At 41.5% G+C, this 15,003-nt stretch overlaps 1 protein-coding gene across 1 annotated transcript in view; it reads left to right on the plus strand.

Annotated features, from left to right (window-relative positions):
- Positions 1-3,426: 3,426 nt before the first annotated feature.
- The window catches only part of LOC140464325 (dual specificity mitogen-activated protein kinase kinase 6-like), a 131,831-nt gene continuing 120,254 nt past the window's right edge, over positions 3,427-15,003 (plus strand). The window contains exon 1 of the mRNA XM_072559263.1: positions 3,427-3,835. Within this exon, the coding sequence (XP_072415364.1) occupies positions 3,820-3,835 (16 nt within the window). The 5' untranslated portion in view covers positions 3,427-3,819. The remainder of the gene's footprint in view (positions 3,836-15,003) is intronic.

Below are 15,003 nucleotides of genomic sequence, written 5' to 3' on the forward strand. Positions count from 1 at the left end.
CTTTGGCATTCACCTTGTACTGATGTCATTTGATATTCGATCCTTTCACCAATGAAGAGTGTATCTGCTGTCTAGATCCCTCAGGATTTTAAGCAGCACTGTCAAATCTTATCTCAACCTTCTCTTCTCTCAACAAAGTCAAGCTAGTTTCTCCATCTGTCTGTGTAATTTGAGTGCCTCATCTTTGAAACATTATCATAAATCTCTTATGCATCATATATAAAACTATCACACTCTTAAAATGAAGATCCAGAATTGGATCCAGTTGGTTCTGAGCCTGTATTTTGTAACGTTTTTGTTTATTCATGCTCAATGTGGTCTTGTTGTCTTTATTTATAAAGCCTATGGTTCCATATGCCTTTTTCATAATCCTCTCAACCTGCTCTGCTACCTTCAGTGATCTGTGCAAAACCTTAAGGTCCAGATTGCTAGAGTCATAGAATTACACAGCATGGAAACAGACATTCAGTCCAACACACCTGCACCGACCAGATATCCTAAACTTATCTAGTCCCATTTGCTAGCATTTTGCCATATGCTTCTAAACCCTTCTTACTTATGTACCCTTTCAGATGCCTTTCAAATATTGTAATTGTACCCACCTTAACCACCTCCTCTGGCAAATTGTTCCATACATGCATCACCTTCTGCATGAAAAAGCAGCTCCTCAAGTCCCTTTTAAATCTTTCCCCTCTCAATTTAAATCTATGCCCTCTAAGTTTGGACTCCCCTACCCTGGGTAAAAGACATTGGCTCTTCACCCTATCCATGCCCCTCATGATTTTATAAACCTCTACAAGCTCAGCCTCCAATGCTCCAGGGAAGAAAGCCTCGTCAGCCTCTCCCTATAGCTCAAAGCCACCTGGCAACAGCCTTGTAAATCTTTTCTGAACCCTTTAATAACATCTGTCCCATAGCAAGGAGACCAGAATTGGACACAGTATTCTGAAACTGGCTTCACCACTGTCCTGTGCAGCCATAACATGACATTGCAACTCTATATGGTATACAATTGTAGGGGGAACAACTCTGAAAGAACTTGTGGTTATATTGCGCTTTTCACAATCTCAGGCTATCCCAAAATGCCTTACAGCTATTGACGTACAACTGAGACATAGTCACTGTTGTATTGATATGGCTGTCTTAAAGTCCAAGAACTTTGATAATATGGACACCTTGGAAATGGCAGGGCAGACATTGTCCAAAATGTCAAAAACACTGAGATTTTACTATTTTTCTACGGTAAAACACACGTGACACATAGGATATTTTATCAATTTGCTATACATATAAGTATCAGTTTCGGTCAGATGGTAGCACTTTATCTTTCCATGCAGTTTGACTGATACTTCACTGCTACACTGAGAAAATATTAAGCTGTAAGCTGGTGAATGTAAATAATCAATGGTACAATTTAAATGAGGGCGCTCAAGATCAAAATGTATTCGGTGTTAACACAATTTTAACTGGCCATTTGTTTCATTACTTTTTACAGTAATATTTTTACTTGGTGTTGATCTTTCTCAGATGTTGAATCATGAGTCTCATAAGTGCATTTTTGTAGCCAATGTCTCGGGTGATAAATTTACATAAACTGTGTATAGCAGTTAAATCTTCCTAGATACAATCTTACATTTACAAAGTTAACATTTTGTTTCCAGTTTTGTATACAACTTGAAACTTGATCCTTATTTTCTCTCCTAAAATTATCCACTATATTTCCTCAAATCATTTTGCTGCTCTCTATACTTACTTCCCCTATAGCTTTGGTTGCATCACAAATCTTACAGCAGTAAACCTGTTCATGGTCAATTGGAGAAACATCTGCATTAACTTCCTTCTCTCATATCTCAAATAACAATCTCTTCACACAAGTATAGTAAGAAGGTTGTCTGCATCAAAGCTAGTTATTTTCCCAATGTTGTTGGTGTTTATAATAAAGCTCGAAGCTTATAATAACTTCAAATAGCTTTTATTTTTGGAAGAGACACAAACTCGTATTTCCTGAGGCTTGTATTTTCTAGCAAATATAAGTTTGATTGGCCTGCTTTAGAATGTAAGGAAAGCGCTGTCCATTGTTTGCGAGTAGTAAACATAATTCTGCAAGGTATCCTGCATCCCTAGCGAGTTCAGATTTGCCTAGAACATTAAATATGAATAGTGAAGGCAGAAGAGGTTTGAGATACACATGCACAATGTATTTCCCTTCTTGTTCAATATTTATCATCAAGCAAAGAAATTATGTCAATATTGAGGACACTGGTGAAGTTGGTTTTATTTTGAAGTAGGGTGGGGCAAACAAGAAAAACTTAGACGTTGGGTGTGTAGGCAAAAGTGTTCCCTTGAGTGAAATTCGGAAACTTGGAAAGTCTACACGTCGTTCTGAGAAAAGTACACACTGGTCTTTTTTTTTAACAACTGTACAGTGTGTTTACTTTACTCATAATACCAAGTGTATTATTTTGAAGTAAGATTTGGTTTATATCACTTCCAAGCACAGGAAAGGAAAATAAATTGACTGGGGGTGGGGGTGGGTGTGGGAAGGAAAAGTCTGCAATTTCGTGAAGGTGAGGAACCCCACCAAATTTGGCTGTTCCGGTTGAAGTGACTCATGTTGCGTTTTCAAAACTACGCCTAACACCGGGTGCGGAAACCTGGAGGCGGATTGACTCCTGTCATGAAACTATATTTAGGTGAAAAGAAAATACCCCAAATATAGAGAGACAATAAAAAAACAAACAAACATGCAACTATTATTAGACACATTAAGCTGTGTACTTTTTAAACAAAACTGCTGACAATACTTGGAAAGTAATAATGAATACTGCAATACCTCTGGACAAGTCAGAAATGTGACAGGAGGATATGAAATGTTTTTGTTCACCCTCCAGTTCAGTTTCAATGGCCCTGAGCAGGAGGTTGCAGGCCGAGCCGACTCTTTGCATTGATTGGATCAATGCACGAAATGACGCCAGCAGCTCACCGTGTGATTGGGCAATCGGGCCATCAATCACGGGATGAGCAAATGCTTCTGAAAGGCGCTTAAAGTGCGTTTTCCCTTTCACCGAAGGTGCATAATTGCTTGTTTCAAATTGGCCACTCCATACCTGCCTCTCACTGTCTTCAATTCGTGTGTAAAATCACACATTTGAAGGAAAGCCCTGCAAGAGGGACACAACTGACAAGAGGGCGCGCGGGCGCGAGAGCTGCAAGCACCAACCGTCCGCCCTGGATACGGCCCCCTGATTGGTGGGCACAGTCATCCCGCAACCTGGAGAAGGCCGCGTTCCTACTGATCCGTTACGCCGTCCGTCAAGGAGCCAAGCGGATCTCGGCGGGGATTGGGTAGTTGCCTGGAAACCGACGTTGTGATTGGGTGCGCCCACCATCAATCAGCGGCGGCGGAGGGGGTGGGTGGGCTCAATGGAGCGCGCGCACCCTGTCTGTGCCTTTCTCGCCTTCCAGGGAGGGCCAAGATGAGAGGAATTTAAAACTTGTTTCCAGTGCAAAGTTGGAGTCGGAGCGCGTGTCTGCGCCTCAGTCATTTAATTTCCTGAGGTGACTCGGGGACTTTCTTTTTCCAAGATGAAATCAACCCGGATGTCTTAAGGCGGGTGTTGTGCCTCCTCCTTCCCTCTCTCTCGCCTGGGCATCCCAGATTGACAGAGACAAGTCGAACCTGCAGCTTTCTCAGTGCATCTTCCCTGCAATCAGATCCCGTCTCCCTCACTGCGTCTGTCCATCTCGATGTGAGCAGTAACACTCACTGAATGAGCTTTTGCATTATTTGGATTTGTTGAATAATTTCCAGTATCCGTCATGTCTCTGTGTAAAGGTGAGTGCAATAATGTGAGGTTAACTTGGCTTTTTTGTTTCACCAATTGCAAACCATTGCAGTATCTTCACATTTATTTGCCATATTTTTGCACTTTGACGTTATTATTGAGTTATTCTCCCCTCCCCCTCTTCAGTTATCGCTTTCTAAACTGGGTGTTTTTTTAACCAATACATATAATATGCATATGTGTGTGTGTGTATATTATATATATATATTTATTTCGTGTATTTTGCCCGTGTGCTGTAATCTGATATGTTAAATTTTCAGGCTTATCTGCCCATACATAAATTGGTTTTGATTTTTTTCGTCAGCGTCACAGAATGTTTTTGTATGATGTTGCGTAAGATCTGTAGGAGGTAATAGGCATTATTCACAGGAGGTAATAGGCTTTATCTTAAAACGGAAGGAATTTAATGTAGGGGAGCTATGGAATTGGAGAATTAGAGTCTGTACTCAGCAACGATATAATATAAAGAAATAAGTTCGGGGGGGGGAACAGAAACGAGAACTTTATATATATAAATCTGTAAAATGTTGCTTGTTGCTCTGGCATCTCATCATGGGCACTGGCTGTAAAGTTGGTTGCTACTGTGCTCCATGTGTGATAAATCGGGGGAGAAGTTAAGGTCTTTCAATGGGATCATCCTGAAGTCACGCTTATTTCCTGTTGCTGCTCGCTATTTTGTGTGGATGCACTGTAGTCATGGTTGTGAGTCAGCAGCAGTGGGACGAGTCTGTGTAATATTGCTGAATGGAGGAGGTGACTCATGGCAAACGCATGGTTACGGTCACAATTACAAAAAGGTACCTAGGGGCTTGAAAATCGACAGTAAACACGACTGTAGGTTCAGAATATTTCCTGCTGGATCAGCGGACATGGAAAATCTAAATGTAGCAAATACAAGCCTTTTAAAAGCAGATTTCCTTGTAAGACATGTTAAGTGTGGATGTGATTTTGACAATAGTTTTCTTTTCATCTGTAGCGCAGCGTGTCGATAAACAGATCGACAAAAGTTAAGTCCTCATCATATGAAACCCCAAAACTGAGCATTCTTGTGCTTGGTTTCTGCTGGAAATACTATTATACATTATATCACTGCTACGAATTAAATGGGTTATTTACAGTTATTGGATTAGTGGTGCTGGAAGATTTACCTTATTTACAGTTATTGCTTGTTAATGAGAAAATAGTGATTTCCTGCTCGAAGGAGGTGCAGGGGCGTAAAAGGGGTTTCCATCCGTTTCGTTGTATTGATTCTGAATGCACTTTGAGAGTCAGTGTGCAAAGTACTGCCGGTTATGAAAACAAAATACGGAAGGATGGTAAAATGTCATTAAGCTGTGGGAACGTTAAGGCTGGGGATAACACTTCGTCAGTAACGAGCACGACAGGAATGTATTCACCATTCCTGTTTGGGACTATCTGCTCCGACCTATGATGCGTCATCACCCATTTCAGACTTTAGTCACCCTGAATGAACTTGCCATTTTTATGTTGGACGAGGGATAGTTTTGGACCTTACTCATTTATACCTTGGTTGTCGGCAAAAAAGGACCTAAGACACCCTTTGCGGTGATAAGGTATGATGTGCCTGGAATGCACAGTCCGGCTGTTTTAAAATAAATGGATTGGTAGTTGGGTTATATGTGATTCTACATACCCAATGGTCACGTTTAATCAATGGACATTGATTTCAAATACAAATAGCTGACAAAATGATCAATAGTTTAAATTTTGGCTGAGATCGGTTTGGGATGAATATCGAAAATTCCTATACTGCCAAGTGGTTCTTCTTGTCGGAGTTCAAGTATCAGTTTTACAAGCCTGGACTGTTAAACAGCTTGGATTTGTCATAATGCTGATTAATCAGTTTTGGCACTCTCCAATCTACACCAGTCTGACACTTGTCTATGATAGCACAGTGCCACTATATGGCAATTCGCTGCAGTGTAATTGCAATTTCCTTAGTTCCACCTACCTCATCTCGCCCCTCAGTTCCCAATTTCAGTTCGAGTAGCACCAACAGGTAGGAAATTGTCAAAATGTCACTGGTAAAATACTGATCTAAATGCCACTTTCCCTGCTAGGGGCTGTTCTGTGACATGATGAGGACGAGACCGAGCTCAAACATCAGTCCAGTTCGGGAATTCTTAACAGATTGTGTTGACTTCCTTTGACAATCTTTCCTAAGCTTGGCTTGATGCATCTTTGCGTGAGAGGATACGATTTTGGATTTCAAAACGAATGCATCTTCGTCCCCTCGAAAGGCGACCATATTTGAAAGCAATTCTGTCGGATGTATACATAAATTCCCTCACCGCGATTTTGCCTCGTTCCTTTCCTGCAATCATCCTGTTATGTTGCTGTAAACCATTTAATACCTCACTGCAGGCGTCACTTTTGATGTTTGAGCCCATAGCGTCAGTAACTAAGCGATTCCAATATGACCAGTCCATAGCTAGTCAGACATTTGCAGTCTGATATGTAGACATGTGCAATTTTCAGAAGCACTGCTCGGGAGCTGGAGCCCAATAATTTTTTTTTATATCCTTGCTATTTATATCAGAAAATTTACGAGTTTCTGGAGAGAGTTTATTTGAGGCGAATGGTAAGCATTGTGACACAAATAGGACTTTGCAATAACCGAGTCGATCTTTTCAAGGGTTGGATATTGTCTTTGCAGTCATTTGGGGCAGCTCAGTGGTTAGCATTCCTGATGAAGGGCTTTTGCCCGAAACGTTGATTTTCCTGCTGCTCCGATGCTGCCTGACTTGCTGTGCTTTTCCAGCACCACACTCTCGATTCTAATCTCCAGCATCTGCAGTCCTCACAGCACCAGGACGTGGGTTCGATTCTAGCCTCATGCGACTGTCTGTGTGGAGTTTGCATAGTCTCCCCGTGATTGCGTTGGTTTGCTTCAGTTTCCTCCCACAATCCAAAGATATGCAGGTTAGGTGATTTGGCCCTGTTAAATTGCCCATAGTGTTCAAGGATGCAAAGATTAGGTACATTAGTTAGGGGTAAATGTACAATAATAGGGTATGGGCCTGGATGGGTTACTCTTCGGAGGGTTGGTGTAGACGTGTTGGGCCGAATGGCCCGCTTCATCACTGAAGGGATTCAATGGTAATTATGTGATTTATTTTTGTCACTGCACCAGATGCAGCGAAAAGTATTATATCGCATAGTAACCAGACAGGTCAAACCCTGATGTACTTATTTAAGGTAATAGAACTGAATGCAGAATATAATATTACTACCACAGAGAAGGTGCAGAGAAAGATGAACTCGTATATTAGAAGTCCATTATAAGTCTGATAACAGTGGGGAAGAACCTATTCTTAAATCTGTTGGTACGTTTTCAAACTTTTGTATCTTCTGCCAGATGGAAGAGAGTATAATTGGGCTGGGAATGGTCTTTGATTATGTTGGCTGCTTTTGTGAGACAGCGGGAAGTGTAGACAGTAAATGGAAGGATGGAAGGTTTTCCTAATAGACTAGGCTGTGTTCACAACTTGTAATTTGTTGTTGTCTTGAGCAGAGCAGTTGTCATAGCTGTAATGCACAGGATGCTTTCTGTGACACATCTATAAACATTGGTATGAGTCTATTGTCTATTGTCTATTGAGTATATAAGGGGCTGAATATGCAGCTTTGTGGGGCACTGGTGTTGAGAATTATTATGTCCTATCCTTCCTGACTGCGGTCTGTGGGTCAGGACGTCGAGGATTCAGTTGCATTGGGGGGAGCAGAGTCCTAGATCTTGGAGTTTGGAGATGAGTTTAGTTGGCATTATGTTGTTGAAGACAGAGCTAAAGTCAATAAAAAGGGGTCTGACAGCGATGTCCTTGTTATCCAAGAATGTTTGTAGGGCCAGCAAAATGGTATGTGGTGTGGACCTGTTGTGATCGGAGACAAATTGGAGCAGATCAAGGTAGTCGGGGAGGGTGGAGTTGATAAGTGCCATTACCATCCTGTTGGAGTACTTCAAAATGATGGATGTCAGAGCTGCCAGGCAGTCATCATTAAGGCATGTTGCCTGATCTTTCTTTGGCACCAGGATGATGGTGGTCTTCTTGAAGCCGGTGGGAACCTCAAATCGTAGTAAGGGGAGGTTAAAGATGTCTGTAAATACTCCTGCCAGCTTGTCCATGCAGGATCTGAGTGCACAGCAGGAGACTCCATCTGGGCCAGTTGCTTTCCATGGATTTGCCGTCAAGAAGGCCGACCTGACATCTCCCCAGCGGTGACTGTGGGTACAGGTGCACCCGAAGCTGTTGGTGCAGGTGACATCATTTCAATGACCTTTTGTTCAAAATGAGCAGAGGATGGATTGAGCTCATTGGGGAGGGATGCATGATTGTCAGCGATTCTACTCGACTTCGCTTTGTATCCCATTTTATAATGTCAGCTTTGCTACAGTCGACGTGTTCTTGTGTGGTTAGTCAGGGAGTCTAGTTTAGTTTGGTATTGTCTCTTGGCATCCCTGATGGATTTACGAAGGTTGTACCTAGATTTCCTATATAGGTCACGGTCACCCGACTAGAACACCTGAGACGTGAACTTTAGTAGGGAGTGGATCTTCTGGTTCATCAATGGTTTCTCAGTGGGGAACAGTCAAATTAATTTCTTTGGCACGCAGTCCTCTACACACTTACTGATGAAGTCTGCCATACTCATTTAGGTTGGCCACTGAGTTCTTGAATATGGTCATGACTCAGTGATTTCACTGTCACCTCTGAGACAGAAACTGGAAGGTTGAAATCTCACTCCAGATACCTGAGCAGACAATAAGGAAGATACTCCAGTCTAGTACTGAGGAAGGATTGCGCACCCAGATGTGCTGTCTATTCAATATGACATTCAAAAGCATTCAGGATATATTAAAAAAAACTTTGAAGAAGAATGAGGTCGATTTATTTTCCCTGACATATTGCAAATATTTATCCCTCAGCCATGATCAATAAATACAGTATGTCTAGTAAGTTTCACTTTGCAGTTGGTTAGCACTTGCGATTGGGAAAATCTGACCAACGCATTTCCTCCATTATAACAGTGACCAGGCTTTCATTCCGACTGCAAAAGAGCCTCGAGTCATTCTGAAATCGTGAAAGATGCTACATAAATCTAATTTCTTTCTGTCCAGATACTGTAAGTAGCAGTGCGGAGAGAATTAAATCACTATTTCATTGTGGAGTAAGGTCAGCTGTCTAAGCACAGGTCTGGGATGGAGCCTCGTTGCATCCTGTTCTATAAAGCTGAATGTCACATTGAACCATGAAGTAGAGATTTAAGTTTTAAAAACACGCATATTCTATTGAGTTGTCTGTGAACCTGCTGTCTGTTCAGCCTTCTAGAATTTATCATGATGGTTATAGAATAGGATGTAAATTTGCTTTACTTTCTTTGAGAGAAAAACATTTCACTGCTGTCAGAATTGTATTCTTAATGTTCGAGCACTCATGTTGCCAGGCAACAGAATTTAGCTCCAACAGCCACAATTTTGGCTGACTGCAAGTTCTTACAAGTGTTGGCCATTTACAACGTGCATCTATTACTCTCAAAGTTGGTCTTTAAGTGATTAAGAATGATTTAACACTTTCTGGTTGTGGATGGTTTGGAATTAAAACTGAGATAACGTGGCAGTGAGTTGGTAAAATGGCTCCAACTCGCTGATTTCTACATGCAATTTCAACGCATTCGGCCGCACAAAACAACCCACCGGGAGAGGTAATTTGGCCTTTTCCGATAAGTTAACTGACAATAACATACTTTTTATCCATGCATTTCCGGGCGTCTTGGAACTCGCATGAAAATTCCAAGAAACCCAGTGCCAATTAAGGAAACTGAAGACATGCCAAGGAAATATGCTGATAAGTACTGAAGTAACATAACAGCTCCCTTGCATGCAGCACTTTGTCTTGAGAGGTAACCTTGATAATTTTTGAGGTTTGTGCATCTGATTTGCATTTTGGAGCTCTGGTTTTTCAAATCAGTACAGATGCCATTTATGTTGTGTGCCTTTAGACCTTGTGAGCAGCAAAAAGACCATCACAAACAACAGCTGCTGCCTGCTCCTCCCACACCAACAGCTTCAAATGAGACAGAGGATCAAGGAGAGATTCAGCCTATAAAATGTCATATGCAGTATACAGAATTGGCAGGCATGGATAAACATTCTTCACGTGTGCGAACAATAGTGTCTTAGAAAGCTCAGGGTTTCATGTCAAACTGTGTCAGACATTTGTAGTCACTGGAATAAGGCCTGATGCCAAGTTGCCAAGTGAAATTGAGGGCCACGTCAAAGTCATTGTCTTCCTTAACGTTTTTGTCTTTGGCTCCTTCCAGAGATCTGAGACATTTTAAAGATTACCCAGTCAACAATATTTAAATACTTGGACATCTGACTGAAGGCTTGTTTACAAGGCAGGCAATTATATCAACTTTGCCTGCATTGACACGAGTCAGAATAGGTACACCCCCCCCCCCCCACCCAAGGCTTTTAGCTATAACTTATCACAATTGCCAGGCTTCATTGACTGTTCGCATTTGGAAATTAAGCATCTCTCGGTCACCCAGCAGTATTCATCATCTGCAAGGGTTTCAACATCAAAATGCTGTTGATGCACAACCACAAAAAGATGTTTATACATGTGCCTGGACAGCTGCCATGAGACTTTCATCCTGCAGCAGTCCACTCTCTCTAATCTCATTATACCTTGAAGCAGAGCTGTAGAATAATGATGATATGCTGTGCTCTGCAAAAGGAGGGGAAACAGAATGCAGAGCGAATGCAATCCATCTTTCCACACATTTGAGCAATCACACCATTCCACCCTTGCCATTGACAATAGCTCAATACCTGAAGTATTTATAGTTGTTTTTAAGTTATCTTTTCAAAATTTTCCTTTTTAAAAAGAGGACTGCTACGGAAATAAAAACTGTAGATATAAATTCAGTGACTGTCTGATGAAGTCCGTGGAATGTCATACCTGCAAAGTGTCAGGGCAACTTCTAAAAGGGAAATATTAAACAAGATAGACACCAAATGGCACTGACTAACATTATCCCCACCCCAATAGACAGTCACCTCTTGCAGATATGTCTGCTTTACCCTTGAGGAATGTACATACAAATGGTTTAAAAACTGACTGTGACACTAGTTTGTATATTATTGGTTGCATGTCCTGTTAAGAGAAAGTAGGACTGCAGATGCTGGAGAGTCAGAAAAACACAGCGGGGCAGGCAGCATTCAAGGAGCAGGAGAATCAACATTTCGGGCATAAGCCTTCATTCCTGATGAAGCTCCTGCTCCTCTGATGCTGCCTGACCTACTGTGCTTTTCCAGCGCTGCACGTTTTGACACTGCACACCCTATTATGGACTGGAGTGCTCAGGGCTATAGCTTTGAGAACAGACATTTTAAACAGGTGCAATAAAGGGAAAAGCTCTCTCACTCTGAATTACGTCATTGTTGAAAAAAATAAGAATTTCCTCTGCTTTCTTCCCACAGATGCTTCCACATCTGCTGACTTTCTCCAGCAATTTCTGTTTTTGTTTAAGAATTTCTACCAACATACCTTGAAACTGATTGCTCACAGCCAACACAAATGCTCCTGGTGCCATCCAATAATGGCTGGAACGTAGTCTTATTTGAATTTCATGAATAATTCAAAGACAGATCTAATTTAAATTTTATCCTTCTGGACCCACCTCTTATTTCTACTAATCATTTTAAAATTAACTTTGTTGCTACCAATCAGGAGGCAGGTGAATAACTAAGAAGAGCTTGTTCATTCCCCCTCATCCAGGAGTTTAGGTGTTATGTCCGGAACGCTAATAAATCAGGGAATTTACCTGGGAAGTGGAGCCTTGTGCTGCAATTTAATGCGACAGATGAAATAAGTGAATTACAGTCAGTAAATTGTCACTTTGAAACCAATTCTTTGAAAGAAAAACCTGCAAAAGGCTTTTTGAGTTTGCAGTGCCACAGTATAGAAATATCTGCATCTGATACTGCAGATTCCAAATGGAATTAAGAGAAATTACTATTTAAGATTTAAAAGTTCTGTACCTCTATCTATTAAGAGATCTAGCGAGGCTCCCGGGAGTAGAATTTGGCCTGAAAACAAGGAAACTTGAAATTTTACAGGTGGAAATTGAGGATGAACAAATGGATAGAAAAGCAGTAGAGTGATGAAAATTGAAGTAATGGAGATTAGAATTTGAAGAAAAATAAAAGATAGACAGTGGAAAGAGAGAGGAAAAACGGACAAGGTAGGAATGAACAAAAAGTGAAAGTATTTCAGGAAAAATGGCAGGTGAAAGAGTCTGAACTAAGATAATAGGAGCTGAGGAGCAGGAACCCTACTATGTCCAGTGAGGACACACTACTCGCTTGGACCTAAGGTAATTGAGCACTCATGGAAAATACTGGAAAACCTCTTCAGGGCAAAAACAGCAATGTTGAGATGATGCCCAGAAGCCTATATGTTTTAATTGTTGAAAGATAGGGCACATTCAAGCTAACTGCTGGAAGCTTTGGGACAACCAGTGGGATTCATTGGGCACATCCACTCTGTACCAACATGTTCACTGGAAATGCCCTGTCAGAATCAAAGATAATAGCATCCCCAGTGGTCTCCAAGAAGCCCATTGAGGTCAGGGAGACTAAATGTCTGCAGCAGAAAGTGCTTGGTATTTTCTCTGACTGTGTGGTGACATGGTCTACGGCTAGCAAGCTCAGCCAGTGGAAGCTGAAGTGGCATTGCATATAGAAAACCCATGGATTTGGCTACCTGAAACCCTTTTTGGGAGTGTACAAGACTCCAAGTAGGTAATAAATAGAAGCATCTTGGTACCATCCCAACCACTGGTAAAAACACTAGCTCAGACTGAAGTTGAGGCATTAGAAGTCCCTGGATGGTTTGACATTAAAAATAATGTTCTGATGAGGAAATGGAGACCACATCACAGAACTGCAAACAAAGAGTGGGACAGTGACCCACCAGATAGTAGTGCCACTGAGATACTGGAGGGAAATATTGTCGCTAGCACAAAAATTCTAATGGCTGGGCATGTCGGTATATGCAAAACCCAAACCCGCATTAGCCAGCACTTTTATTGGCCATACGTTCATAGGATGTAGCAAGGTCCTTCCCGAACCTGCTGAGTGGTGGGAAAGCCCAAATATACAATGAAACCTGCATTTATTAATCACTTATTGGTTTTGTGGAACCATTCAGCAAGGTGTTTGTGAACTGTATGGGACTTGTACCCATAAAGAAAGCAGTAAATCTTTAATATCAAGGATGTGGCTACCCATCTCTTCAGAGTGCTCTCTTGAGAATTATATCTGCCAAGGTAACTGTGAGGGAATTACCCTATTGCATTTCCCAGTATGGTATGTCCATAAGGATCCAAACACATCTGAGCTCAAATTGCATGCCTAAAATTATTTAAGGAGTCAAGGATAACCTCAGTGCAAGTCTTCAATGTATACCCACTGTCACATGGGGTGTGAAGTACCCTAAACACAATGATCAAGGGATACTGCCATGAATAACCCCATGATGTTTGTTCACCACCAGGTACTCACCCAATGAGTTTTACTCCATTTGAATTAGCTTATGGGCATCAAATGTAGTGGCCTCTGAAACTCCTTAAGGAGATGTTTTAAAACAAAAGTGAAAGTTTCCACGTTAGAATGCAAAGCAGAATTTTGAGAGTAAGTCTTGTCTATGAAGTGGCCTAAAAGCACTTGAAGATCTCCTGAACAGTAATGAATCAGAAGACAAACAAAGATGCCGGGCCTGAATCTTTCGTCTAGGACATGATGGGTTAGTGCTTCTCTCCATATCAGACGACTCATTGACTGCCCATTCCAGATGCCCAAACATTGTAGCCAAGAAACATGGGGAAGTGAATTATCTGATAGAGACCCTACATTAAGTGGGGGGTAAAAAGTTTGTGTCATGTCACCATGATAAAGCATTAATATCACTGAGAAGGAGACAAACAGGTAAAAGGCTGTCCCATTGCCACTAACCTCAAGGATGAGTGTAGCCAGGGGATAAATTGGAGTAAGGTGTAGGTGAGGTCCATATTGAGCCCACGATATTTGGCTAACTAATATGGAAGTACTGATAAACATAGACTCCTTAGTCACCCAACTAAGTATAGAACAGCAGACCGACTTAACGAGGGGCTGTACACTTGTTTCAAGAGCTTATGAGAGACATGCCAGGCTGCAAAACCATAGCTCCATATAATATTAGCAAGTCCTGTCCCAAAGGCAACATCCTGACCAGTTAGGTCCCAAACAGCTGGCCCAGGTTGAGGAGAATATTAACTACATCCTGGAGCAACAACCAATGGAGCATAGAAGCTGTAGCTGGAGCACTGCAGTTTGATTCCATGCTGATTGATTCCACAAGTTTCTGCATTGACTACCAAACGGTTAATGCATTGACTAAAGCTGATTTTTACCCGATATCTGTCTGGAAGATTGTTTAGATGGGTAGGTAAAGCAGCTGACATAGATTTACTCAAGATGTACTGGCATGTTCCCTTAACTGCCGGCAGGAAGGAACTCCAATACACACCACTGACAGGTGGTAAGAGTGGGAGAAGGGCATAGGTTGAGGGTGAGAGAGGAACGATATAAAAGGGACCTAAGAGGCAACTTTTTTCATGCAGAGGGTAGTGTGTATGGAATGAGCTGTCAGAGGAAGTGGTGGAGGCTGGTACAGTTATAGCATTTAAAAGGCATCTGAATGGATTTATGAAAAGAAAAGTTTAGAGGGATATGGTCTAAGTGCTGGCAAATGTAATGTAATGTAAACTCTCTTCTTTCAGTGATACAGTAAAGCTAGTGACAATTGCAAGGTGATTTTTAGTTTGGAATCAATGTAACATTCTCTTGTATGGGTGTGAATAGTGTCTCCTACTGCATCAGCAACATGGCTGCAACTTCTGTCAAGCAAATTTTACAAAATACCCGAGCACCCTAGGGACTTTTCTACCTTTTTGATAAAGTGCACATCTTGTTAGTTCTGAAAATTAACCTGCATTTCTATTCAAAGAGGTGTGATTTCCCTCACTATTTGGCAGTTGTAAATTAGATCTGTCCTGCTGTAAGCAGCATGTGAGTGACCTGTTTGAA

Source organism: Chiloscyllium punctatum, chromosome 40 (genome assembly GCF_047496795.1).
Source record: "Chiloscyllium punctatum isolate Juve2018m chromosome 40, sChiPun1.3, whole genome shotgun sequence".
In the NCBI taxonomy this organism is placed as follows: Eukaryota; Metazoa; Chordata; class Chondrichthyes; order Orectolobiformes; family Hemiscylliidae; genus Chiloscyllium; species Chiloscyllium punctatum.